Below are 27,968 nucleotides of genomic sequence, written 5' to 3'. Positions count from 1 at the left end.
ATTTTGCACATCTACTCGATTGTTTTCGGCAGTGCACGAACCATCTGTAGCTTCCTTCATACAACACAACGCTTTGGCGTCATAAAATCGTGACGTAAGTAATTAGGTTCCTTTAAGCCTTTAGATTTAAAATCCATCAAAATAATAATAATAATAATAAATGCATCGGTTTCAACCAAATGCGATGCTACTAATGTACGACAGGTTAATGGAAGCCCGTCCATCGTCGTGTGACGTTTGATTGCGATGAGATTATTTTAATGGCCTGTTAGGATTCGCCTATAATCCCTGGTGTGGCAAACGACGGACCATCGGGCCGGATGGTGCTATTATAGCCCCCAAATGCAATATCACATGCAGTATATATAGATATATATATTTATATACGTATGGGTATTTTTTTTACGACGTTATTATTATATATGTACATATTTGCTTTTCATGTCGTCTTAATTGGCCGCTGGTAGCGAGTGCATTCGTGCGGGGTGTCAGCAGTCAGCTTGTGGGGGAGCTGTCGTGTGTTTACTAAGGAGAAGAGAGGCAAGAGGGACCGAGCGAGCGAGGGAGGGAGAGAGCGAGGGAGGGAGAGAGAGAGAGAGAGAGAGAGAGAGAAAACTTTTCAGTTTTAAAGAGCGAGAGGAAGCGGGCACCGGAGTGGCGACCATGCAGGTAACGGCGTGAGCTAATTGCCGCGTTCTTAATTAAACGGCGTCGCGATCGTCGCGCCGAAGCCGCGTGGAAGCGCGACGCGCGGTCAGCGTTGGGAGGGGAGCGTTTGATTGTGTGTCGCTTCTTCTTCTTCTTTTCTTCCCCCCCCCTCCTTTTTTTGCGCGCTGCGGAATCGGATCTTAAAATTCCAAACTTTTTCCTGCCCCCGTCTCCCATTTTTTTCCCCTCTCAGCCCCGGCGCCCCCTTCTCCCCGCTTCCCCTCGGCACGTAGCGCGCCGCAAGTAGCCTAGCGCGTCGAGACTCGTTAATTGCTGTCGAAAATGGAGTTTAAATGGCAGGAGTGACAAACGGTGGCTCTTCTGCGGCCAAGTTTGGCGTTTAATCGACAATGACGAGGCGTGTTTGGTAGCGCCGGAGGGGGGTGGACGTGTGTGTGTGGTTGTATGTGTGTGTGTTTTTTTACACATCTGTAAAAGGCATCCAAATTCATTAATTAAATAGCTTAGTCGAGGTAGGCCTCAATTTCCGCCGCGATGCGGGGAGCGACCAGCGCACCGCCGGATTCCCCGACGGCGCTCCACGGGCTTCGGGATCGGAGAACTACTCGAGGCCGAGGTTTTATTTTTCTTTTTTTTTTTTCCTCCAGGGGAGGGGGTGGTGTTATTAAAACCCGTTTTAAGGGGGCTCGTTTAGATTAAAAACGCTGCGTCGCGTCGGCGAGCCGCTAAGCCGACGCGTCACGGTGCCGTTCCGACAGTCGCCTGGATGACCATTAAAAAAAGCCACGATGCGCGGACCACTCAACGCCAGCGGGGCCAATTTAATCAGCGCCAAGTGCCGCGAAATTGCTGCGTTCGCTCTGCGTTGGGCGGCGCGCCGCTGGTGGCTAGCGGGGCAGCCTCGCTCCGGCGCGCCGGTGGGAGTTGCGGTCGAGCTCGAACTGCCTGATAAAGTACTTTTTTTGGCCGCCCCCTGGTCCCTCTTCCCCCCGCCACGCCACCCTCCACGGCGCAGCCCAGCGCCACAACTGTTAGCGGCGTCGCCAGCGAGCGCTAGCCGGCTAGCAGGCTAATTGAGTTCCACCGCAGGCGAGCCTTTGACAATTAAGACTCCGCGCTAATTAGCCGAATAATCCAAAGTAGCGCGGCGGCCACGTTACTTCGGGGACGACGCTTGACTTTGGTCGATCTGCCGGATGGCGGTATATATACGTCTTTTCCGCTGCGTTTCGCGTGTTTTCCCCCGGCGTCTCTCCGGGAATTTAGATGTTATTTTTGCCTAGCCGCTAGCAGTCGGGCTAATTGGCTAATCAGCGCGGCTAGCGGACAGAAGTGGCCAGTGTCGGTATGTGGCGCGGAAGGAACGCTTCGCCCGGCGAGGCGGCCGGAGTGCTAACATTTCCCCCCCCCCCTCTACCTCCGCGTCTCCCGGCGGGGACAGCCCTGCAGCCGACTCTCCGTGTAGTTAACACGGACCGCGGTTACAACCACGGGTCGCGTTTCTCGGGCTCGGGGCTCCGTGGGCATTTTCCGCAACCGGCCTGCGCCCGTTTCTGCTATTTGTTTGGCACGGAAACCTCTTAAATATGCCACGCGGGGTACTTCAAGGTCAACATTGTGTTTTTTGCAGCCCCCTCCGGCCGTTTGAAAACTTTGTTGCGTTTTGAGCCGCTGCGGTACATCTTGAGAGCGTGACTGTCGTCGTTGTCGTCATCTGTTGTTTATTTCCTCAGTGTTCCCCTTTTTCTGGTTCTAAACACACAGTTAGAATCTAATCCTAGTGCAGTTATTGCAGCGGATGGCTTATGGTTTCAGCCTTTCCCTTTTCAGCTGTGTGAGCCGCATTTAGCCTTTTGTTGTGGAATCCACGTCTCCTATAAATAGTCAAATGATCGTGCCAACCTATTCGACCGGTCCAATCGCCTATACTATTGTGTAAAACATATACTTAATTACATATTGATTTTAATTATAAGGCATGTCTGTTATGCATGCATCAGTTTTAAGGGAGACCTATTTCTGCCACTTTTGTTGTTGGGGCCATGTGAAGTGAAGGGATTGTCCCTTGTGATACGCAGCAGCACACTGTGCACACAGTGAAATTTGTCCTCTGCTTTTAACCCATCACCCTGAGTGAGCAGTGGGCTGCCATGACAGGCACCCGGGGACAGTGCTTTGCTCTGTGGCACCTTGGCGGATCGGGACTCGAACCTGCAACCTTCTGATTACGGGGCCGCTTCCTTAACCGCCAGGCCACCACTGTACTGTACAAGTTTGTTTTACTATGCCCGCTAATGTTGTTTGTGTGCTTTTTGCTTTTTAAGGAGGAGTCAGGAGAGACGGTGAACAGTGACAGCAGCAGTGGTTCGATGTGGTTGTGTCCGCTGTGCCAACATGGGCTGCCAGAAAAGGATGCACTTGCTTTACACCTGACCGACAAACACAGCGTCCTTCCCGCCTGTCTGGAAAAATTACTGGACATTGTGAGTAGTTTAGTCCTGAAGGTTCTGCCTGCAGTTTACTTCATGCGCTTTACGGTTAAAAGGAAAATTCATGAGTCGTTGCTTGTTACAGTTTAATAACATTTAGACTTTACTGACGTTTTATTACTCTGGTGATTGCCGATATGAGGCATATATTATTTAAATGTTTCTTTTAATAAGGCTGTCCATGTGCATTCGAGAGGAGATGGTACTGAAGCCAGTGCTCAGGTTGATACAGGTCAGTGCTATGTGATGTCAGTGACTACCATTTCACACCGGAAATAGGAAACTTTAACTATTTCAAGCAGTTTCACTTTCTTGTGTTAAGGATTTTTGTGGTAAGGATGTTAACGATTGCAGATTTGGGGGAAAATAACTCTTTTACTAACTCTCACTGTAACTTTGTACTTCTTGCAACAGATGCCACATCTCCACAGCATGAGGAGTTAGAAAAGTCCACGACGGTTTCAGAACAACATGAAATGGATACTGAAAAGTCAAAACAGATTGCTGACTGTGGTGACACACAAATGGCACCGGGAGAGAGAGATGCCGCAGACGAGCAGGTGGATGGTGTGAGAGATTCGGAGGCCGGTGCGGGATGTATGGAGTCGGATCAGGACAGTGTTGCACATCCTTCTAAAACATCTGGAGGTTATTTGAACAGTGAAAAATCCTCTGGCAAAAACTGTGTGGCGGCAGAAGGGGACGGCAGCCGTCCGTTCAAGTGTCACGCATGCCTGGAATCGTTTGCCACCAAAACTGCATTAAGTGTACATTACAACTCAACCACGCATATACAGAGGATGCGGAGGGGATCCGGAGACAACGACTCTGCTTTTCCTGCGCGTCCCTACATCTCCACCAAGCCCTACCAGTGTGCGGTGTGCCGTGTCTCCTACAGCCATGCCATCTCCCTCGAGAGTCATTTGAAATCCGTGTTGCACCAAAGCCGAAGCAGAAGCGCAGGTAATTTGGCCAACAGCACAACCAGCAACATGAATACGGTTGCCCCCGCCGGGAGTGCTACGTGCAGCACCGTCGGCCAGCCCAGCCCAACTGCAGCTGTGGTCGCGTCCAAAGATGGCGAGCAGATTCCGCAAGCTCCTTCACTGCTCTCCTCTCCAGTGTCCTCTGCTCAGGCGGTGTCTGCCTTTCTCACGCTCCTCACGTCGTCGCCCAACTCAGTCCCGCACTCCATCGTTCCCCCTCTTTTTACCGCTGGTGCAGGTGCCCCGCCGGCGGCTGCCACCCCTCAGCTCCTGCCCCAGCCTCAGATGCTCATGCCCCTCATCTTGAATGGGCTCCAAGCCCAGAACCAGAGTCCAAACGCAGAGTCCCCAAGCCAGCTCTTAGCACAGTCGCTGCCTGTGCTGGGTCTTAGCCCTGCACAGCAGGCCCTTGTTGCTCAAAGGCTGGGTGGTTTGCAGAGTCAGTGGACTGCGCTTGGACTTCAAAGCAAGACTCATAACCCTGAAGAATCAGAAGGTGTGGCAGAAAAAGGAAGCGGGCTAGAAAAACTGGATGAATTCAAAGAGGAGCCAAATGAAGAACATGCGCCTCTGAAGCTTGACATAAAAGCTGAGGAGAATTCAGACTGGATGGTAGAAGGTACCCAAAAGAAAGACTCTGGTCATAAACACAACAGCTCCATAAAAAGCATTAAGGTGGATAAAGAATCTGACGAAGGTGGCACGGTGGAGGGGGACGGTGTAAAGAGACATTGTCACTCTCCTTTGGTTACAGACCAATCCCTCCATTGTGACAAGCAGTCATCTGAGCCTAACCACAAGACTATTGTAAAAAGTGCTGAGCACATGCCCAGTGCTGGAAAATCAAGCCCATTAAAAACTACGCTTTCCTTAAGCTCTTTAGGCCAAGATTGTGCTAAATCGCGCCCACATGTTTCTCCTGGTCCTGCGATGCTAACGGAATTCCAGTGCCAGGTCCTTTGGGCCTTTTTAGAGTCTCGGAGTGAGGCTGATGCTGCCGGTGCCCCACAAGAAGATTGTGAAGCACTCGGTAGGGAGGTTGGTCTTACTGAAGAGGAGGTTCGGAAGTGGTTGGAGGACGCCCGCAACGCCAAAGAGAGGCAGAAAAAACATGACTGTGAGAAAATGGATGGGATCGACAGAGACATGGATGAGGAGGAATGTGCTCTCACAATTGATGAGGGCCCAGGGGCCGTGGACAGTGGTGCTATGAATCTGTCTGCCAGAGGGGAAAGACGGAAAGATAGAACTCTGGGACGGGAGAGTCAGGGGGAATCTTGCTTGACTTCTGACTCTGAAAACGAGGAGTTCTACACTTCCGTCATAGTGAGTGATGAGGAAAGCCGAAGTAGCTCAATGCGGGAGGAGACGGGCAGTCCCACGAAAGACGCAACGCAGGGAGACCAAACAGGGGAGAGGTGCAGGGGGGGAGGGAAAGTGCTGCGGTCCACCACAGTTTTTCTCTCGGACGCAGAGGAAGAAGATGAGGAGGAGGACGGTGCTGGCCTGAAGACAAAACCGAAGAAAAGGAAACGAGAGAGCGATCACGATGACACTAATGCCAAGAAGGAGAGGCAAGATCCTGACCTCGATTTAGAATTAGAAGCCCAGGCTGACCCGCCCACCCCTCTTCCAGCTTCCGTCGACACGCGAGGCCTCCCTACTGGCGTCCTTCATTCGTTACCTCTCTCTCTTTCGCTGGCCCCGTTCTCCACCCAGTTCATCAGTCCCTATGTTCTTTCCCTTCCCTCGTCAGTGGTAGGCGTTGGAGTCGCAGAGGCGGACGGAGGCAAAATCTCCGCCTTCCCCAACGCCCCAACCATCACTCGCTGCCCGGCCACCTTCTCCGATCCTATTAATGTCTCTCCGATTTCTTCACATACGCAGCCCTCCCGGTACGTCTCCAACGGCGGCGACTGTGAATCCGCTTTGGATCTCAGCATTGGGAAGGGCCACAGTGCCACGGCAGCGTCCACGTCCGTAAGTGCAAGCGATAAAAACTCTACGCAGAAAACCCACCTGCTTGACGGCTTGGGACTTCGACCGACAGCCATGGGGGTTCCCGGTGAAGGTGGCCTGATTGTTGTTCAAGTGAAGCCAGACTCGGCCATTGCAATTCCAGCTTCTAACAGCAACTTTATCAACCACAATAACTTGGCAAAGACTAACACTGTGTACTTGAGGGCAGCGGAGAAAGTAAACACGTCCATCATTGAGCGGGAGAAAGAGAAGCGAAGAGAAATGGAGAAAGAGCGGGAGCAGAAGAGGCCTAAAGCACGGAGGTTCCGGGACATGAGACGCTCCAGAACCATCATCCAGGCCGAGCAGCTAGACGTCCTCTATGGATGTTACTTCAAAGACCCAAACCCTGGAAAACACGAGTTCGAGCAAATATCAGAATGGGTGCATCTCCCAAAGAAAGTGGTACAGATCTGGTTCCAGAACATGCGCGCTCGGGAGCGGAAGGGGGAGGTCCGATTCATCAGCGACGGCACGCTGGCAGCGGTGGGCAAGCCTCTCATCAAATTCACCTGGCCTTTAACGCAGCCCATCTTCTCCAGCGGCAAGAGTAACACCAACTCTGCAAGTGTGGCCCCACCTGCTGCCAACGCTGTTCCAATTCAGCCAAAACCGGAACAGGCCAAGGACGAAAAGGAATCCCCGAAACCAGTAAGCCTGGGGCCAAGCAGGCAAAAGGAGGCCACATCCTCATCACTAATCACCACAGTTACACCCATACTGATGCCCAAGACCAAACCAGAGACACAGACCACTGTTACAATGGTAAAAATAGCTCCGAAAGCCATACCTTCAGTTATTCCAGTTCCTGTGATGGACACCAGCGCTCCCGTATCTCATCCTCCCCAGAAACACAAGCTTGGTGATGCTGGCAATACAGAAGAGGACGAGGAGCCCAGCCATGGCAAGACTGGACCAGGAACTGCCAACCGCATGGTACCGAAGCTCTCCACTACCCCGGTTAACAAATGCTCCGCCACATTGTCTCAGAAACAAAATGGGCTGAGTTACTGGTCCTCTAAAAGTCAATTCAAGATCAACACGCTTTCCAGGGAGCAGCTGGGACTCTCGACTGCTCGAATCGCAACCCCTTCCACAAAAACGGTCACTACTACACCCACGCCCCCCGCCACCACCCCGGCAAAGTCCAGCCCGAGGGACGTTGGCTTCCTGACCCACTCCACGCCGAGGCGGCCGCGCACGCACCTCACGTGTCTCCAGCTGTCCATCTTGCAGTCGTGCTATGAGACGTGCGCCCATCCCAATGCGCTTGAGTGCGAGGCGGTTGGAACGGAACTGGGACTGCCTCTCAAGGTGGTGCAGATCTGGTTCCAAAATACGCGTGCCAAGGAGAAGCGCTGGAGGCTGCAGCAGGAAAAGATGGTGAGGATTGGTGTAATAAAAGCGTTGATCAATTTTCAGTATAGAAACACGTTGCCATTATAACTACTTTTAAAAATCGATTTTGTTTTTTTGTTTCCTTTTAGTCTCCCAGTTCGGACCCCTCCAAGAAGGCAGAAATCAATGTAGGCACCTACCTGCAGTACCACGCTCTCCGAGCCAACCGCCCCATCCTCCCCAAACCCGTTCAGCTCACAGTGGAACCTTCGGCAGCACCAACCGTGGGCCAGCCGGGCGGCCGCGAGACGCTGAGGGGCAGGTGCGATGTTTGCAACATAGCGTTCGAGTCCCGAGCAGCGGCACGTGACCATGTCTTCTCTCCTCGCCATCTGGCCACGCTGAGAACCACTAACTTTGGACAGCCCGCATCACTTATTAACAAGGGATCAGGTACTGGGTCCAACTCTGGCCCTGGTGTTGCTGGCCTTTCGTCAAGCCCATCTCCAGCTAGCAGCTCTAGCTGAAGACTTTGTCTTCATTCAAAGACAGTGGACCCTTGAAGCTCTTTTGATACGCTTGAGATGGGTGCTGGTCTTTCAAGCAAACCTTCTTTTATGCCTCCAATGAACTGGGCCCACCGCACACCTTTCTTGTTCTCTCACGCTTAGGATTTCAGCTGGACAAAATCTGGAGGTTCCGTATTTCCAACAGGGCTCGTTTTAATGACTATTTCAACTTAACAAGTAAGAGGACAGTGTCATCTTGGACATTTGTTCATGAGTTTGAGCTTATGTTCTTTTATTCCCAGTCCCACAATGCTTAGGGAGAACGTTGGGATACATTTTCTGGTTTGGATACATTACGAACACACAAGATTCAATGATGCTTACCATCTGTTTTTATAATAGACATGGTACTACAGTTGTTTGAGACAGGGTGGTCTTTATATATTTACAATCACATTTACTTTATCAAAAGTATTTTTCCAAAGCCCTCTGTATATTTTCCCTGCGTATGTCTAGAAAGTATGCAACTTGAAAGGCTTTGGCTGTAAGTAGGTTGGTGTGTCCTGCAGAATGAATGGGTTTTGTTTCCCTGTGAATTGGACACAAACTCATGATGAGTTTTTCATTGCACAGATGGATGAAGCAAATTAGTGTTTTTTTTTTTTTTTTTTTAGATGAAGGGTAACAAGAGTTGGGAATCTGGAGGTGCTAAAATGAATTTGTTCCAGAAAGGAAAAGGCAGTGTTTTTAGTGGGGAAAATGGAATTTAACGACAATCTGAGAGAGGGTGCAGAGTGGGAAAAAGTTTATGCCATACAGCACTTTGGTAATTTTTAAAGCATACATGATTTTAAGCTTATAATGCAGAACGTCTATAGACAAGTTGAGAAATGGATATCTTACTGTAAGTTCAGCTATAACTGAAGTATTATCTGTATTATCCTTTTTGTAGTCAAAGGACCCACGTCACATAATAAAACACATGTGGATTATAACTGTTAATTTGTGATGCAAATATAGAGCGTTCTTCCCTTTTTATGAAATTTCTTTTTAAATAATTTCTAACAGATTTTATATATCAATTTCCTTTTAAAAAAAAAAAAAAAAAAAAAAAAAAACAGATGGTGGTGATCAACAACTGGATTATTTCTATTGGACTCCCCAAATCCAATGAAAACCTCTCTCTGGAGATTGTGTTCCTATAAGGTATCCGTAGGCACTGGTTTGTTGAAAATGTGGGAATTGGGTGAATGGAGCTCAAAGGAAGTGCTGTTTGAAGGACATGAAATACTAAAGATTTTTTTTTTTTTTTTGAAGTTGTATATTATTATTATTATTATTATTAATAATGTTACTATTAATAGTTTAACAAAATGCAAAAATAAAACTTAAAAAAAAAAAAGAATTATATTAAGGAAAATGATATTCCAAAGTAATTCTTCCCTTGCTTTCTGTCATTCGAAAAAACCAAAAAGCAATCTTGAGGTTGACAGAGGGGAAGAAATATTCTTAAATGCAAACTGTACAGGAACTCCCAAACCTTGACACTTTGAGTTAGTCCAAGATTTTAATGCATGAGCTACAGGTGAATGCATTACAGCCAACACAACATGGGGCACTTGATTGTGTATTCAAAGATTAGTTGCTATTAATGTGTTTTTGTTCTATTTGCTAATACTTTGTACCACATCGTGTCAAACTGTAGCTCATGTACACAAAACATGGACTGGGTTGCAGTGCTGTGCTACAGGAATGGGATCACACGGTGTTGCACTGTTCAAGGTAGATGGGTAGAGATCTGCTTTTTTTTTTTTCTTCTTCTAATCATTTTTATTGACACTTGATTATCACTTGTTATAACTGTAATATTTCTGCTATTGTTACCATTACTCATCACTGTTTTTATTATTGATTAATAATGGTTTTAATGGCATCTCTTAACTTCAATGAGATGGTATTGATATGACTATTGAAAAATTATGGTGGCAGTGTTTAAACATTTAGCATTTTGATTAAGCTTTTTTCTTCACTTGTACTTTTGATTTTTTTTTTTTTTTGTGTTTTGATCTCCATTCTGTTTTCTTATACAGAAAAAAAATAAACAATTACGCATCTTTTGTTGACTTTTTTTTTAAAAAAAATTTATTCATTTCTGAATGAGGAAATAATGCTGGTGTCATTAACATAATGGACACCTTTTCAATGTATTCCATAATGACCGGGCAGTGGTGAACCCTGAAATCAGAAGGTTGCAAAGCACCGTCCCCACACTCTGCTCCCCAGGCGCCTGTCATGTTTACCCACTGCTCACCAAGTGTGATGGTTAAAAGCAGAAGACATATTTCATTGTGTGTGCTGTGCTGCAGCGTTTTACAATGACAATCACTTTTCACTTTCACTCATCCTTTCAGCGCGACAATGTGCTGAGACACTGGAAAACAATACATATTTCAAGGAAATGATCTGGTCCTTAGATCCCAGTTTGATCAATCGGTATAATATTAGTCAGGTATTCATGTTTTGGAAACTTATTAAGAGGCAGACTACCAATGTATACGTTACTAGTATGTGTATATGTTGAGAAGTATTATATAAAATTGGATAATGCATGTCTATATTGTTTTCTTATTTAGCTCAAAGTCACATACAGTATACCTCAATGGGCTTTGCCAGGATACAAGAGCAGGGCAGGTATGGATGTGGTCAAGAGAAAAGTTCAGTAGGTGTAATGACAAGGTTGGTATTAAAATATAATCCATAATTGGAAAAAGGATTTGTTCATGTTTGAAGGTATGTTATAAATTCAAATGATATGTTAAATCCAGTCATATTTCAATGATAACTTTTTTCCTTTCGGAACAAATTTACAATGCTTTCAATGCTTTCTTTTGAGAAAAAACACATAGAGCTCATTTTAATGCTGCTTTTGTAATATTTGCCTGATTTAGCAGTGCATGAATTATTATAATCTATGAAATATACCAGAGAGACTTATATGGGCAGGGATGTAGCATAAATTTCATAAAGCACTGTTAAGACTCCATTGCCAAGAGGCAGGGACCCTAAAGGAGATTTGGCTTAGCATCGCTGTGTTATGTTTGATTCACATTTCGGTGTGATCCAAACCGATCCATGCATCAAGGAATCCACTCATCCAATAACTGGCTTAAGAAAGGTAAGATAAGAGGTGTGGTGCTCAGTCCTGCTGAGAACATGTGGTTTGAGGCAGTTGTGCACATGGAGCCACTATGAGAATCCAGTTTTTTTATTTTTCATGACCATTTACATTCTGGGTAGAGAGAAAAATATAACAGCGCAACATATTTGCATTCCATTTTCCATTTTTGGTGGTCCAATCCAGGCATGTGAGCCCTGGAGCCTCTCCCTGAACAGAGTGCCAAACCATTTCCAGGGGAGGGGAGGGGTGGTATACCACAAATCCATTATTTAATACTTGACAAGACCTAAATAAAATCATATTTGGTGCAGGTATGTGCTTTACCATTGATTATGTACCACATATTAAATTTTTACACCAAAAAGCAGTAACATTTAAGTAATGCATGTTCGATTGCCCTGCTTTAGTGCACTAAATAAAGAACCTTAGTTGCCATAGTTTCCAGTTGCTTATGATCCAAATCATAAGGACGGGAACCGTGCCTGATATGCTGATTTTGGCCGCACATTTACAACGCACAGCCCAACTCTGAATGAATGGAAATTAGCTGCGTGTCGTAACCGTGACAGGCACATGCGTTGTCGAATCACAGTTGCGGCTGGTGAAGCCAACTAGACAAAGCGCTAGAAATGCACTCGCGCTCAGCCAATGAGGTGTCCCAAAACCGGGCGGGGCGTGTCCAGCGGCCCAATGCGACGAATCGGCGGCCGAGTTCGCGCCCGCAGTGATCCGAGGCCCCTCCCCCCGGCGTCCATTTCTGTTCTGGAAGACACGGCGCTCGCCGAGGAAATCGTGTCTTTTCGGAGTCGTTTTCGCGCAAATGTGGGCCACAGCGAGTCGCGCTCCGCCGTCCGAGGCCCGCTAGTGCGAAAGCCCGCCGAAGTCGTCGTGAGTTTTGGTTTTGGGGAGCGCGCGCTGGCCCTTGAATTCGAGGCGGGCCTTTAATTCCCATTTTAACTTTCCCGAGCGGCGTTTTCCGCCGTCCGTCCGCCCCCCCCCCCCCAGCTCACCCCCGCCCTGTGCGAGTAGGGGCCTGTAGTGTAGCGGAGCCACGAGGCGCGTCGGACCAGCGGGAATCGGGCGATGGCGGAGTTCGGTAACGGGCTGGCGGAAGAGTCTCTGCTGGACTCGGACCCAGGGCATCCAGAACTCGAAGACCCGGGGGTAGGCGACGAAGAAGCGGGGCTAGAGGGAGAGGCCGCCATCGAGGACCCGGTGAGTGAAGGGCGAAAAATTCCGCCGGTTTCTTTGTCTCCCGCGAAGCGCTCCGTGATGCGTCCCGGGCAGCACGGCGCCACATGCTAATTTGCTTCGTCAACGGACGTTTTCCGCGCATTCGCTCAGCCACAATACACGCCGAGAAACTATAACGCGCCCGTCGGAGTGTTTCCGCCATTGTGGCTCGCCTGGCGCAGTAGAATGCAACGGTGACATGGCGCGGTTTCGGCGGCCATTTTGGCGCAGCATCGTTTTGGGTTTCTCTGCGCCAGAACGGTCGACCTAGTGGGGAGGAGAAAAAAAAGAAAAAAAAAAACCCGTCGCAAAAATGCGAGACGGGGATGTAAGAGACGGGGGCGAGGGCAGGACGGGCCGCCATTAGCCGCAGTAAGTGTGACCGTATCCGCCGCTGAGAAGGGACGAGGTAAACACGCCTCCTTTCTTATCCGAATTTACCCACGCTAAAGCGAACACGTGTGAGCGACGTGCGAGTAAAGACGCCATTTGAGACGAGATTTTTTTTTTCTCGCAAGGTCTAGATAGCGTTGTGTTAGCTAGCAGGATGGCTAGCCGACTGTATGTTAGGGCTTGTCGGGAGCGTTATGCGGCACACTGTGTCTGTCCGGGTTTTATTCTTTCACGCGCGGTGGTGTCGTCTTGTTAGCCGTTGAAAGGGGCGATTCGGTAAAATAGCAAACTTGTGTTGAAATGCGAAAAAAAATTACATTTCTGAGGAAATAGACAGTTGATTTTAATGTTAATATTTTTATATACATTGTGCATCCATGAAGAGTGCACATATCGGCTAATTCTTTGTATGAACGTCGGGGGCGTGATTAAGACAAGGGGTGCGGTACTTTGCCTGATGCATCATTTTCTTATTTTATCAAATGGCATATAACACAATGCTCCTGCTGAATATGAATCCGCGTATTAATTTTACTTGCCGGAGATGTAATTTTGATTCGTCGTTGGAATGTGGCATGCGGCGTGTGTGTGTGTATATATATTATTTCACCGCGTTGCATGGCAGCGCATCTGGAGCGGCTCCCGCTGCCCTGCATTGCAGCACCGCCATGGGTGTAGACCTGAATCGTGAGGAGAGTGTCTTGTCTGTGGAGATGCCATCGTGCATGTAGTGGTGCAGCGGACGTGTCTTGCTGAGTGGACTGTTTGGAGAGCATGGTAATGACGAATGGGTCTGGTGTACCTTCTCCCAGCCTTTGGCCAGAGGATGCTTGGGATGTGATGCTCTGGCATGACAAATTCTCTTAATTCTTAGGGAAACATAAAATTTCATAGAAGGTGTGTTTTTGCTCTGTCTTTGCCTGGATGGGAACCACGTTATATATTGGATGAGTCGCTTATGTGCTTGTTAATGTTTTTTTTTTTTTTTTTTTTTTTTTTCTTCTTCTCTCCCCTATTTACTTGACAGGAGCTGGAGGCAATCAAAGCCCGGGTGAGAGAGATGGAGGAGGAAGCGGAGAAGTTGAAGGAGCTACAGAACGAAGTGGAAAAACAGATGAACTTGAGCCCTCCACCTGGTCAGTGTGTGGCATGTATGGGATTGCTGTAGGGGCAAAAGTGACTCGGGGAAAATGGTGGTGGTGCGCATCACGTGCTGAATGGTCGTGGTAATTCGCGATTTTGCGTTGAAATGCAGCGGCGTGTGTGCTAAGTGTAATTGTTTTAAAAGTGTACTTTTTTGTGTTCTTAGCTGGTCCTGTCATTATGTCCATTGAAGAAAAAATGGAGGCCGATGGAAGGTCTATTTACGTCGGAAATGTAAGCTCGATCCAGTCGCCTTTCTTTGTGGTACGGCATTGTATAAATTCCGGATTTTTAATCGCACCCCTTTCCTTCAGGTTGATTATGGTGCCACTGCAGAGGAACTAGAGGCTCACTTTCATGGCTGTGGTTCGGTCAACAGAGTCACTATTCTGTGTGACAAGTTCACTGGGCACCCCAAAGGGTAATTAGCAGCCATGTTCTTCTGTATATTTTTAGAACACAGTAGCAGACAAGTGGGACATTTTAGGGTGTAGTGGTAATTATGTATATTATAATGCAGGAAAAAACACTTATTGATCTTAAAATTACAGACTTTCTATATTGAATCTGCATATGTTTGTTAATTGTGCTTAACAAATATTCTTCGGTAAAATTGTTCTATGCTGATTAGACATAAAGCATGTCATTTAGAATTGATGCAGAAGTTCTGACTGCTTTCATAAAAGCAGCACCTTTTTATATAGAAGTGAACATTTCTGGTGACTAGATTAGATCTTGACCCCTTGAGAGCCATCATAGATTGTGTACCAACAACACCCCCCACCCCCATTCTAGAGTAGTTGGTAGCGATTTATAAAATAGATTCTAGAATAAAGGCCATGATGTTAGTTTCTATTCATTAAAGACTCGAATATACTATCAACATCAAATAAAAGTATGAATCGTTGTTAATATGCATGTCATAGTGTTTGATTTTAATCATTCAGATTAGCAATTTACCCTTTTATTAGAGCTAGTGCCTGACGTCACTGATTACACAATGAAGGCTGGATTATGACTACAGACTCAGACCTTGTCCTCGTCTGGCCTTTTCTTTTTTGGTAAACTCTTTTTATGAGGTTTGCTGATGAGACTTCTTGGGATGAGTAATTTGGATTCTGGTTCTGTTTTCAGGTTTGCATACATTGAATTTGCAGACAAGGAGTCTGTGCGGACAGCAATGGCGTTGGACGAGTCCCTGTTCAGAGGAAGGCAGATTAAGGTGAGTCCTTGCATGGGGTGCCATTGGTGAAATGAAGACACTTTAGCTATATTTAACTTCACGGAGCTGCTGTTATCGGCATCTAATTTAAATCTGCTTTTATCTAAACCTTTAAATCTGTAAATATTGTCCTTTTTTACTCTACTTTCAAAAAATCTGACTAGGTTGGAGCCAAAAGAACAAACCGGCCGGGTATCAGCACCACAGACCGTGGGTTCCCCAGGGCCCGCTTCCGCTCACGAGGTGGAAGCTTCTCATCTCGAGCACGGTACTACAGTGGCTACACGCCACCCAGAGGAAGAGGACGGGCCTTCAGGTGAGCTCTTCAGCATCGCCACAAGCCCTGAAGCGTACATTTTATTTTTTTCAACTGATCGTGGCAGTGAGGAGGAAGGGTCTAAGGCAGTGAGTGGGAGATGTGTATTGGGCATAGAAAGATAAGGAGGCGAGTACTGAGGGGTAGGAGAAGAACTAGGTAATAAGTTCATATTTTTTATAATTTTTTTTTATTTTTATGGCCATGTCTACACTCAACATTTTAAACTACTGGAGTTGTCGCTTCACATTTTAGAACTGCATTGGCGTGTTCTTAGATTGTGTGAAATAAGCACAGAATGCTCTTTGGTCACACGTTGCTTAGAATCTTTGGTAGTTTAGAGGTTTTGTTTAGACTTTATAGCAATGTTGTTTCAGGAAGTTCCTGCATTTAAAAACGGGAAAATTAATATATTTTCAGTGTTGGTAGCATCTTTTCTGGCTGGTTATCTTGTTTAGGACATGTGGACCGATAGGCCAGTAGGTCTGCTTATGTTGCCTGTAGCCATGGGTGTGTTTCAAACGTTCAGCCTTTTCCATGGATGCAGTGTGTGTTCATATCGCATCATTTCCACTGGCTTCTGTCTAGTTCATCACCTCTGCTTCTGTGTACGTACATGGACAAGGCTGACCTTGTTTGTTGGACTTTTGAGGGCAGTTTAGGCTGATCACGAGACTCTCATCTCCCTTCTAATTAGAGCATTGTTTGTGAGCAGCAGTCCAGCGGGTTAGTTTGATGAGAAGCAGGCCGGGGGAGGTGGAGTTTTACCTGTGTTATGTGTGGGTGTGGTAGGCGTAATTATTATTTTTTTGTCAAAGTCTGTCTGTCTCTCATTTAAGTGGGCTCTGTGGAGGGTAATGGTGGCTTTTTTTTTTTTTTAGCATGATTGAGATGGTGGTTTGCTTAAGTGTTTAACTCTTTGTGTATTTTGTTTGTTTCAAGGGTAGGCTTTGCAAAATAGTTTTGTATTCTGTACTTTGTTTATGGGCATTAGATATGTATGTATGAATGTTTAATTGGTGTCCCCACACACACACACCTATAGTTTCAGTGTATATGTTTGGTTATAATGTTGTAATGCACATACTGTGTTAAATGATCCTGTCATCCCACCCAGCATCACCGGCTTAACTGTGATTGGCTGCTTTCCCCTCCTCTCCTCTGTGTTGCCTGTCACCTTTTTAAAGCATGCCTCTTTTAGTCTGTATTCGTCTCAGTCTTTACAAAAGCCTGCCCCCTATGTACAAAAAAGGTGCAGTGGACCAGTGTGCTGTGCACAGGGATCCTGACCGTCCTCCTTCAGATCTCCCTGGGGCGGTCTCTCCCTTTCTGTCCCTCACTGTGAGCTGAGGGGGGTGTCCCTGTCACTGTGGTTTTTGTGGAGCTGCCTTGTGTGTGAGTTACGGGATCTGCAGAGAAACACACACACAAACCGAGCTTTCAAAACCGCAAGGATTTTGGAACATGGCATGAACATTTCAGATTTTTTTTTTTTTTCCTCCAAAGAGATTAAACCTTTTGTAATATGCTATATGGCTCATGAGACTCAGAAATCCAGTAACTCATGTTTGCTATGGACAATCAAAATTGATAAGGTGTGTAAGGTTTACCTCCTTGAATTATATTGTAAAAAAACAAAAATTGAAGATGTGCTAGCATAGTCGTCTACAATATTTTTGCTGGTGGAGAATATTAATCAGGACACTCCTCAATCGTTGACCTTAATTTTTTCCACTTATTTTTATTAAGTGCATTGTGTCTGACTTACAATGCACTGCAGAACCTGAATGGTGTGCTGCTGTGGGCAAGCTGGGCTCTGTAAGCATTGGAGCTCCACTTGGGTACATGAAGCAGCGTCCACTCCCAGAATGGACTGTTCATTCCTGCAGCCTGACTTTGACCTCAGTACCCAAGCACGGATTTTCTCCTCCAGTCAGAGCACCTCGCTGTGAGGCACTGGAGCTTAGTCACGGGCGGGGAGGGGGTGTTGTGAGCGCAAGGCAGTGTATGTGCTTTCATGGCTGTCGGAATGGATGTCCATGCATTATTTGTGTGTGTGTGTGTGTGTGTGTGTGGAGTGAGAGAGAGAGAGAGGAGTTTTGTGTGGGCTGCCTGATCTGTGTGTGGGGCAGGAACGTCTGTCCCCAGGATCTCTCCCACGGCGACCTCAGGAGCTGCCCTCACTCAGAGAGAGAGAGAGATAAAGAGGGAGAGAGAGTGCCTTCACTGCCCCCCCACACAGCCACACACTAATTCTGTAATAGCTGCACACCACTCTACTGTCAGAGGACCTCCTCCTGGCGTCCTTCTGTCTACACACGTATACTGTGATTTAAAAAAAAAAAAAGAAACAAAACAAAAATATATATATATATCCTCTTACATTTAAAGCCATTCACAGCCGACGATGGTATACATTATCAGGAATTGGTGTATACCTCTGAATGATGGACAAAGCACCTTTGACCTTAATGCCCCTGGCACCAACACATATGTACACACATGCACACACACCAATTGGTGTCACTTAATCCTTAAATAAGCCAAACACATTCAAAATATTAAGGAAAGAAAACTCACCCTCTTTTTCTCTCTCTTTTCCAGGGGCCGAGGGCGATCTACATCGTGGTATTCCCCTTACTAATGTCCCCCCCCCAACCTCTTTACTATCATCCCCCTGTCCCCATTCAAAAAAAAAAAAAAGAGAGAAAAAAATGTCTCCAAAAAAAAAAAGAAAAGAAGAAAAAAAGAAGAGAAAAAAAAAAAAAGACGGAAAAAAAAAAGTTTCTCCTGGACAGACTGACTGGCCGCAGTGTGCGATTGTGTGTGCGCGTGCGTGTGCGGAGGTGGTGCGGTCATTCCTGGTAAGGTATAAAATGGCCATGGGGGAGATTCGGTGGCGTTTCTTTGTCCTGTTTATCTTTTGAGAAGATGATGTTATCTCAGGCTGCAGATGTCTCTTTTGTCTGGCTGTGACCCTCACACCAAATACAGCCCCCCTTATGTTGCGTTCAAACAACAACAAAAAAGCAAGGAAAAAATGTTTTAATTATTGTAATGTGCATATGTGAACCTCCAATAGCAAGAATGTTATTTTTTCTTTTTTAAGTTGTGGTATTGGAGTATTGTTTCTTTTCCTTTTTCTGTTCTTGTGTTTCCTTCCCTCCCCCCACTTTGCTCTTTGAAGTTACCACTCACCCCTTCTTTTTGGTTTTGCCTTTTTCTCTCCATCCCTCGTTCACCAGTGCTCCTCCACCTCCACCATCGGCCGGCCTCCGGTGTCGAGTGGGTCCCCTCTTGCCTGTCATCCAGGCCCACCTTCACCTTACAACAGCATGGCCTGATCTGCAACTTTTTTTTTTTTTGTTTGTTTAATTCTTCCTCCTCCTCTTCGTTCATCTCACACACACCCTTCCCTACCCCCAGTCTCCCCCTTTCTCTCTCTCTATATATTAGACCACTTCTTGTCGTTTCAGGTTTCAGGACCAGTGGAGGCTGACTACCCCTCCTCCGGTGGCGCCGGCGCCCCCCACTGTCTCGGCAGCGTCTCTCTCTCTCTCTGCTCCTGCTATGCACACTCACCCCATCCTATCTGTGTGGGGGGGTGGGGGAGGGGGTCAGGGCGACCACCGGCCCACCGCGGGTGGCATTTACTATAACAGCAAGCGCTGAGGCTTGTAGGCACACACACAAACACACCCAGCAGGCACACGCAACACTCATCCACAACACGTTTATATATATAAATATATATATAGAAAGAGAGAGAGGACCGAACCCCAGTAATGGCGGTTTATTGTGAGTGAGGCACAGAGGTGTGGATAGGGGTGGGGAGGGTTCCAGGGCCCTGGCCCCTGTCTCTCTCTCTCTTTTTTTTTATTATTATTTTTTTTTTTTTTTTGTCTCTCTCTCTCCCTTCCCGTCAGTGCGCAATGCAGACATGGCACACTGGAGGAGTTAGGAAAGGGGTGATAGGTATTGGTATATTTAAATATTGGAGAGCAGGGGCAGAGCTTTTATTTTGGGGGTTGGGGTGGGTATGTGTGGACAGGTTTTTTTTTTTTTTTTTTTTTTTGAGACTGGGGGGCTGGGTTTGAACAAATAAAAGAGAAAAGATGTTTTGCTTTTTTAATTTTATTTTTAACCCATGAGTCTGTAATTAGAAAAAAAATAAATAAAAAGAAAATTGTGTAAAAACAACATGAGTTGGTGTTTCTTTTTTCCCCTTTGAGGAAATGTCTCTAGTCCAATTGGGCCCAGGCCAGTGGCAAATAAAGTTGGAAAATATTTTTGTCTTATCATTCTAGGCCATTACAAAAAATACATTTGTTCATTGTGTCCCAGTTCTAGGTACCATTTCTTTAATGCTCTGGCTTTTGTTTTACAATTTTTAAAAAATATTTGTAATATTAATGATTTGGTTCATGGGCTTGAAATGTGTTAAAAGAAAAAAATCTATATAAAAGCTTTATTAATCCTGAAGGAAATTGCTTCTCTGCTTTTAACCATTACTCTTGGTGAGCAGTGGGCAGCCGTGACAGACGCATGGGGAGCAGTGTGTGGGGACACTCAGTGGCACCCTGGTAGATCTGGATTCGAACCAGCAACATTCTGATTATGGGGCTGCTTCCTTAACTGCTAGGCCCCAGTGAATAGATTTCACTGACTAGCATCTGATAGTGTCTGTTGTCTTTGACATATTAGCCATACAACTGATCTCCCTTGCTCAGTTCTCTCAATAGATGCAGATAAAGCGTTTGATAATTTTAGGCCATTTTAGATTACTTTAAACTAGGCACACATATTGTCAATATTATCAAACCCATCCCCAATGGTTTATACAAGTGGCACAAAAAAAATCGGGTAACATCCTTCTGTTCTCCCTATTTCTTTTAGTAATAGAGGACACCATATATCATTATACACTGATTATATTCTGCTCTATGTTTGGGGATGCAGGAAGCAGCCCCGTAATCAGAAGGTTGCCAGTTCGAATCCCGATCTGCCAAGGTGCCACTGAGCAAAGCACTGTCTGTCCCCACACACTGCTCCCCGGGCGCCTGTCATGGCTGCCCACTGCTCACTCAGGGTGATGGGTTAAATGCAGAGGACAAATTTCACTGTGTGCACCGTGTGCTGTGTTTCACATGTGACAATCACTTTTATCTACAGTTGATTTATTTAGCTCACTCTCTGGATATAAAATCAATTAGACTATATCACTAATATATTGAATTTCAGCCAGATCCCCTACACCCCGGCACTCAAATATCCCAATAGTAATACAATTTAGATTCCTTGACGTCAACATCGTTCTTTCCATTTGTGACATATATTCCTTGAACGTTCCGCAGAGATGACAGAACTGAGAAGGTTCTAGATCACTGCCTTAAGCTGCCAAACTCTCTCCAAGCCTGAGCACCAACAATTAAAATTGACTTGTTTCCTCGTGTTAATTTTTTACTCCTCTATGATTCCCATGGCACCTCCAGCAGGCTACTGGAAAAACGTTCCATGCAGATAGTATCCAAATGATTATGGTCTGGGAAGAGGACTATTGAAATTAAAGACCCTTCACTGAGAAAGAACTTTGGGAGGTTTGGCTCTACCAAACTCAAACCTCTACATGGTTTAACATTGATCACTCCACTTGGAGACTAATTGAAGAAAATCTTGCACAACCAAGTTATATCACAGGTGGCTCCTATCATTTCCTATTTGATTAGAACTTGCCATAATATAATGAAACACAAATAAAGAGCTCAAATGCCACCAGTAATTTTCCTCTCCTGATCGGTTCTGTACCTACTGTACTGTAGGTTCTGTACACAGGGTGACACAACAAAATGTGTCCTCTGCTTTTAACCATCACCCTTTGTGAGCAGTGGGCAGCCATGACAGGCGCGCGGGGAGCGGTGTGTAGGTACGGCAACCTTCCATTAACGGGTCTGCTTCATTACCCACTAGACACCACTGCCCACTGGAATAGGGGGTTTGTGTTTTGAAAGACCTATATGATAACAATAGCCTATGTGCTTTCAGTGATCTGCAAGCTAAATATGTATTTTCGGGTTCTGCGTTTGTCTTTTACTTGCAGTTCAGATCAACCATGAAGGAATGTCCCATGGGGTTCAGCACTTCCAACACACCCTTTGCATACTTTATTCACCTCACAGAGACAAACACGAAGGATAGTGTCAAAACCTTATGCATTTTTTTTTCTAATCCATGTGTGCGTTTAGGTGCATAGGGTGTATGGACAAAGAACAAGTTGGGATACAGTATGGGAGGATTTGCATGTTACACCCAAAAAATACTCAAGATATATGCATAGGATGTATTTAGCTCCCAGGAAATGGCATTCAATGATATTGATCTCATCCCCAAATTGTGACTCAATGTTCCTCGGATCTTTTATGAACGCCACAGTCTGTCTGCTTTTTGGAGACATGCTTAAAGTCAAAATCCCACTGTCATAAGCTTTACTTTTGCTTAGTGATGACTCCCCTTTTGATTTTTCCGTACAGCATACTCTGGTCTGGTCTGCCCTGGCAGCAGTGGGCCAACTCCTCAGATATAATTATGATGGAAAGACCCATGAACTGATTACATTGTTTGTGCATTGGATGCAGCTTACTTTTTATTTAAAGAAAATGTGCAGTTTTTGGTTTCTTAAATAATCAAGTTTTGTTCTTCAAACAGGTTTGACCATAAAACTGAATTTATTTGTTGCTCTGTAAGAAACATCACTGGTCTTCCTTGCTGAGCCTCGGGTTCTACTTGCGCTTTTTGAAAGCTGTGGGGGAACAGATAACCATGAATAAACTATTTAGGTCACAAATCAAGAACTAAACACAGAGCTACATGCAATTAATTTGAAATCAGATGCTGATAAATATGCAAATTCTGACTTGCTTATTCAAACTACACAATTTATGCACGATACATTTTTTTAGACAATGCATCTGATTAGAAAGGCATCTTATATTTGTACTACTTTCTTAATACAAAGTAATGTATGAGGAATATTTTTGTGTTAGGATTTTAAAACCAGTGAATGGAAAAACTCTCTGAACACCATGTGTACATTATGAATTTAGTCTCACTTTTCCGTTTTGTATTCTTCTTCATCAGCTTCTTCTTTTTGGACCGGGAATGGTCCACATCCTGTAGTAAGAGTGGGACATTTTAATGTCTAATTACTACTAAGCAAAGCTAACCTTTAGTTAAGCTTACCTGTCCCTCACCACCTGTCAGTGCCGTGATGTCACTGAATCGTGTGATGCTGTTCAGCTGGGATGTCATTCCCACAATGCCTCTCTTCCGTACTCTCTCCTCCCGTGTCATGTTCAGACGCACCATCATGGCCTCCTCGTAATTTTTCCTGTGGATCAGGATAGTCTTAAGTTCAATTTTATCCATTGGTTAATAGGGTTAGGGTTTATGACAGATGCACTACTGACCTGTGGAGCTCCTCACGACTCTGGCGATCTGTCTGAAAGTCGCTCCGATCACGGATTTCCTCAGGAGCATCGCTGTACTGCTGCCGAAGTTCCTGGATAACGGAGCTGCGCAGGGCAGCGCGGCGCTGTTTATCCGCCGCCTCCTTTTGCCTATCTGCCTCAGTCAGGTCTCCGTCTGCCAGGGAGAAGGGGGTTAAAGAGGTGGCAGACCAAACACTAACCACAAACTGTTGCCGAAGAGCTCCAATCAATGGATAAAGTCCATACCATAATGCATTGGGGCAATTCGTGGTGGAACATATCTTCTGCTGGTGGGGTCCCTCTTGCTAGAGTCGTTTGGTTTGGATTCAGGGTCGTCATCATCTTCCTCATCTGATGCTTCAGGCTCACTGAGCTACAGACAAGGTGGAAAACCACAGTTGCTTCTAAACAGCATAACACTACAATAGCACGCTGGTGCTCCACTTACCTTGCTAATTAGGTTCTCGGGATTTGGGCGAAAGTGTAGGGGGTCGTCTTTGGCTAAGATGTGAAATAGAATAAACATTAAAGCCATTTTAGAATACAGAACATGCATGAACCTTTGGGATGAAATGGGTAAAAAGTCTCATTACCCAGGCTTCCTGTCACAGCCGTTCGGACCAATTTGTCAATCTGGTACTTCAACTTATGATCCAGCGGACGCATCTTCTCCAGCACCTTCTCAAACAAATGGCTTATTGTTTACAAATAACCTTCAGTTTATACCTGTTGAGACTATAAAATACAATTACATGTACAGCCCTCAAATTCTTAAAACAAATATCTGTCAGATGCAAAGAAGTATAACGTCTCATCACTTTGGAGTAGATCTTATGTGATTCTGCCAATTACTTGAGATACAGCATGATGGGTCTTCAGAGTGTTGAAAAAAATTATAAAGCTTCTAAGGGATCCTTAAAGGACCCCCTATCATGACGATTTCACATTGTGAGATTATTGAACATTAATACATTAATAATACGTTCCCCTAGCCTGTCTACGGTCATGCAGTGGCTAGAAATGGCAATAGGGGTAAAGAGTGCTTTGGTCATTCTGCTTCACTGTTCAGAGAGCGGCAGCTCGGAAGGTCTGATTTGAAACCTGTCATCTTATGTTGTGATAATGTGAAAGGTTACCTCCTGTTTCTCATGCTGATTCCACCCAGAGAATTTCCTACCCACCCCTCCCCTAAAAAGAACTCCACCGACTGTCATGACTTCCAAACATGTGAAACACTGCAGTTACTCTGTGATTATATGTAAAAAGGAGCACAAATATATTTTTTGTCATGTGAAGAACAAGTGTGTTAATCAAATTGTCTCTGGAAAAACACTGACATGAATTTCTGTCTGCACCAAACATTGTGGTTGTGGTGGTGGTAGTAGCCTAGTGGGTAACACACTCGCCTATGAACCAGAAGACCCGGGTTCGAATCCCACTTACTACCATTGTGTCCCTGAGCAAGACACTTAACCCTAAGTTGCTCCAGGGAGACTGTCCCTGTAACTACTGATTGTAAGTCGCTCTGGATAAGGGCGTCTGATAAATGCTGTAAATGTAAATAAAAATGAATGGTGGTGTTGACATCATTTACGTGAATGCCCGCTCACTTCTGTAGGCCGCTTTGCTCCTCATCCCACCGCTCTTCTCCTCAATAGCCTCATTTAAAGCTACACACACACCAAAAAGGCACATCCTGGGGAAATGTCATTGCGGGACTGGCTAAAAGTGGCTGTAATTTCAGAACGAGACTTCAGATACAGTATTAGGGGAACCTACACAAAAGCAAAAAATATACATCATGTCAGGGGACCTTTAAACGTATTTCATGTTTGACCTTTTGTCTCTCCAGGTGGACTGTTTCTGTGACTGATATAGTTGTTTGCTACATGTTGTAAATGTGAAAGTGAAATGTGTCTCTGCTTTTAACCATCACCCTTGGTGAGCAGTGGGCAGCCATGACAGGCACCCGAGGAGCAGTGTGTGTGTGCTTTACTCAGTGGCACTTTGGCGGTTTGGGACTCGAACCGGCAACCTTCTGATTACGGGGCTGCTTCCTTAACTGCTAGGCCACCACTGCGTACGCGTTGTCTAAAATTCTTCTAACACCAGGATAGCAGCGAGTCAGAAGTACAGCGTTCACACACACTGGGCACAGCAGTCAAAACGCTGGCCATCAGATGCCCAATCTAATAGCATCCTGCAACACACTAAACAAGTCAGGATCTGCATGAAGACTCACCGTTCTGACAGTGACAAGCCTGTGGATGGCGCTGTTGGCCTTCAAACTCCCTCCCTCTGCTTTAACACTTATCAGATGGGATAAGTCTTGCAAATAAAACAGAAGCATCTGGTACCGAAGGTCCAGAAACGACAAACCCTACAATAAATAAAAAACTTTTTAGTTTTAAAACAGGCCAAAATTTTGGAAACACCTTCTCATTCTTTATTTTCATGACCATTTACATTGGTAGATTCTCACTGAAGGCATCAAAATTATGAATGAACACATGTGGAGTTATGTACTTAACAAAAATGAAATAACTAAAAACATAATTCTTCAAAATAGCCGGCCTTTGCTCTGATTTACTGCTTTACACACTCTTGCCATTCTCTCGATGAGCTTCAAGAGGTCGTCACCTGAAATGGTTTTCCAACAGTCTTGAAGGAGTTCCCAGAGGTGTTTAACACTTGTTGGTTCCTTTGCCTTCACTCTGCGGTCCAGCTCTGGTGACTGTGGAGGTCAGGTCTCCACTTTTTGTTAAGTACATAACTCCACACGTGTTCATTCATAGTTTTGATGCATTCAGTGAGAATCTACCAATGTAAATGGTCGTGAAAATAAAGAAAACACATTGAATGAGAAGGTGTGTCCAAACATTTGTCCTGTACATCAAACAGAACAATTAGCCAATCATCACTGGGTTACAGTTACCTTGGAGGTTTGAAAGGCCTTATCCTGCACACGTTTGAGAAGATCTCGAACATGGCTTGTTACAGAGGCAACCTATATTCAGTCAGAGGGGTAATGGAGTTACTGTTAGCTGCCGATATCAGAAAAACAAACAAACAAAAAAAACGCTTCATAGGCCAACAACTGGAAACGCTAACCACTAGGACGTCTTAAGAAGCTTACTTGTTCCGTGAGCTCATTTAACAGACGCACAGCTTCAGGCAAGTCGCTACTGACCAAATCCTAAAGAACAGAGGTAACAAAGGTAACAAAGTTGCCGAATTACATAGAACAATATAAAGCACCTGCGTATTAGCCTGCTAGCCAGATACGCATAATAACTAATCTTGCGTTATTATCGAATTACATCAACCAATTTCAATTTTCAATTATTCAATAGAAAGTCAACATTTGAGGTGTTTTGTTAATAAAAAATACAAAAACAATAAACGGTTTTCAAATCGTGCGAACAACTCACGTTGTCCACTTCGTGCGCCGCCATTTTGTTCACTACGGCGAGAGAAAGGGAAAAATTGAAGCGCGGGGCCCGATAAAAGCGTTTCGTTTCTCCCCGAACAAGTTAGACCATGTCTAATGAACCCCCTGATTTTCTGTCGTCTTGAGAAATTCAAAGACAACATTTCAGTAAGAAACAGTGATCATTTAGGTGCAATTTAACAACCTATTCGACCTTAATCATGCTTCTTTACACTTGTGATTTTTGAAAGATACAAAAGTCTTCTATTAAAAAAAATCAGTGTTTAGTTGGGTGTTTGAGTGTTGAAGCATCATTAAACTATTTTGATTCATTTTACCAAATGTAATGCAATAAATTATGGTGGAAAACGTGTTAAGTGATTTCCATAATTAGAAAGTGAAACTTCAATTTCACTTAAGAATCTATTGTTCTTGTTAGGATATGTGCTCACAGTTGTATATGGTTAGAATTAATTGTATTGCAGACAATGAGAAGGCGCGACTTAACAATAAAACAACGAGGAAGTCACCACGGGCTGTGGGCGTTCCCGGGAAACAAAGTGAAGTGAAGTGAAGTGATTGTCACATGTGATGCACAGCACACAATGCACACAGTGAAATTTGTCCTCTGCATTTAACCCATCACCCTTGGTGAGCAGTGGGCAGCCATGACAGTCGCCCGGGGAGCAGTGTGTGTGTGTGTGTATGTATGTGTATATCCGTCCCTACGTGGTCCTTGCACAGCGAAAGCTGAAACGTCAACTTCTGCTGCTGCGGTAGCGACTCTCGCCAACAGTTCTATCTTCATCCAAAACTGTTTCCAAGTAAAGTAAATGACAAAACCAATTGAACTGACAATAGTGGCAAGAGCCATTACTTTAGCAGGACAATACAGCCATTTCCTTATTCAGCATATTTAAACCAGAGCAGCGAGGAACAGAGTGTTAGTGTTAGTGCAAATTTTGAATGGTGCTTATACTAGTTTTAAGGTTTAGTGACTTGGCATCAACACCAAGGTTGGGAGTTCAAATCCCTTGCGTGTGCAGAGTTTGCATGCTCTCACTGTGTTGGCGTGACATGCATCAAAAGGCATGCACAAGGTAAGTTGATGACTTGAAATTGTATGTGAGTGTGAGTGCCCTGTGGTTGGTTGACTCCCTGCCCTCCTCCACACACACACACACACACACACACACACAAATCACTGTTGGTGTACCCCTGGTGGACACACAACTTCATAACACAACTGGCAAAAATACAAGAATGTCATGCATTGGCCTACAATGGGAAAACAGTTTAATCTGGTGAAACGAAGTAAAAATGTCAAATACAATTAGTTTTATTCAAGACAAAACGCTGACATTACAGACTGCATGATATACTGCAATGGCAGAGATAAAAAAATGGATTCAATGGAAGTGAATGGGGCATTTTGGCCACAAAGGTGTTGAGAGGGCATTTAAAGGGTTAACCCCCTTTTTAAAATTGACAATCATTCTGGCTGTTAGAGCTTGTGGCATGAATTTTTCAAGGAAATCTTATTTTTAGACACAGCGCAT

General features: G+C 45.1%; 3 protein-coding genes across 11 annotated transcripts; 2 read left to right on the top strand and 1 right to left on the bottom strand.

Annotated features, from left to right (window-relative positions):
* The first annotated feature begins 21 nt into the window (after nt 1-21).
* zfhx2 (zinc finger homeobox 2) lies at nt 22-9,142 on the top strand. Of its 6 annotated transcripts, none has more exons than XM_028965778.1 (5): nt 22-94; nt 2,994-3,152; nt 3,333-3,390; nt 3,573-7,546; nt 7,651-9,142. In XM_028965778.1, exons 2-5 carry the CDS (start codon nt 3,039-3,041, stop codon nt 8,026-8,028), a joined length of 4,524 nt encoding a protein of 1,507 aa, XP_028821611.1. In that variant the 5' UTR covers nt 22-94; nt 2,994-3,038; the 3' UTR covers nt 8,029-9,142. The 6 variants fall into 6 exon arrangements, with proteins under 6 accessions (XP_028821611.1, XP_028821587.1, XP_028821604.1 ...); XM_028965754.1 differs by lacking the exon at nt 22-94 and adding an exon at nt 536-669; XM_028965771.1 differs by lacking the exon at nt 22-94 and adding an exon at nt 785-1,285.
* Nucleotides 9,143-11,930: 2,788 nt separating this feature from the next.
* pabpn1 (poly(A) binding protein, nuclear 1) lies at nt 11,931-19,345 on the top strand. Of its 4 annotated transcripts, none has more exons than XM_028965821.1 (7): nt 11,931-12,403; nt 13,842-13,950; nt 14,124-14,191; nt 14,272-14,378; nt 15,092-15,179; nt 15,344-15,495; nt 18,972-19,340. In XM_028965821.1, the coding sequence occupies exons 1-7, from the start codon at nt 12,272-12,274 to the stop codon at nt 19,165-19,167; spliced, it is 852 nt and encodes a 283-aa protein (XP_028821654.1). In that variant the 5' UTR covers nt 11,931-12,271; the 3' UTR covers nt 19,168-19,340. The 4 variants fall into 4 exon arrangements, with proteins under 4 accessions (XP_028821654.1, XP_028821655.1, XP_028821656.1 ...); XM_028965822.1 differs by lacking the exon at nt 18,972-19,340 and adding an exon at nt 18,100-18,263 and having other exon boundaries at nt 11,932-12,403; XM_028965823.1 differs by lacking the exon at nt 11,931-12,403 and adding an exon at nt 12,669-12,793 and having other exon boundaries at nt 18,972-19,344.
* Nucleotides 19,346-22,109: 2,764 nt separating this feature from the next.
* On the bottom strand, nt 22,110-26,452 carry ngdn (neuroguidin, EIF4E binding protein). The gene is made up of 11 exons (XM_028965820.1): nt 26,411-26,452; nt 26,116-26,175; nt 25,915-25,986; nt 25,222-25,359; nt 23,573-23,657; nt 23,428-23,480; nt 23,226-23,352; nt 22,959-23,133; nt 22,732-22,879; nt 22,602-22,662; nt 22,110-22,291 (listed from the first exon to the last, which is right to left on the bottom strand). The coding sequence occupies exons 1-11, from the start codon at nt 26,432-26,434 to the stop codon at nt 22,272-22,274; spliced, it is 963 nt and encodes a 320-aa protein (XP_028821653.1). The 5' UTR covers nt 26,435-26,452; the 3' UTR covers nt 22,110-22,271.
* Between the last annotated feature and the right edge of the window lie 1,516 nt (nt 26,453-27,968).

This window comes from Denticeps clupeoides, chromosome 2 (assembly GCF_900700375.1).
Source record: "Denticeps clupeoides chromosome 2, fDenClu1.1, whole genome shotgun sequence".
NCBI lineage: Eukaryota > Metazoa > Chordata > Actinopteri > Clupeiformes > Denticipitidae > Denticeps > Denticeps clupeoides.
The sequence above is the reverse complement of the archived record's forward strand: the minus strand, read 5'-3'. Positions and strand labels throughout refer to the sequence as shown.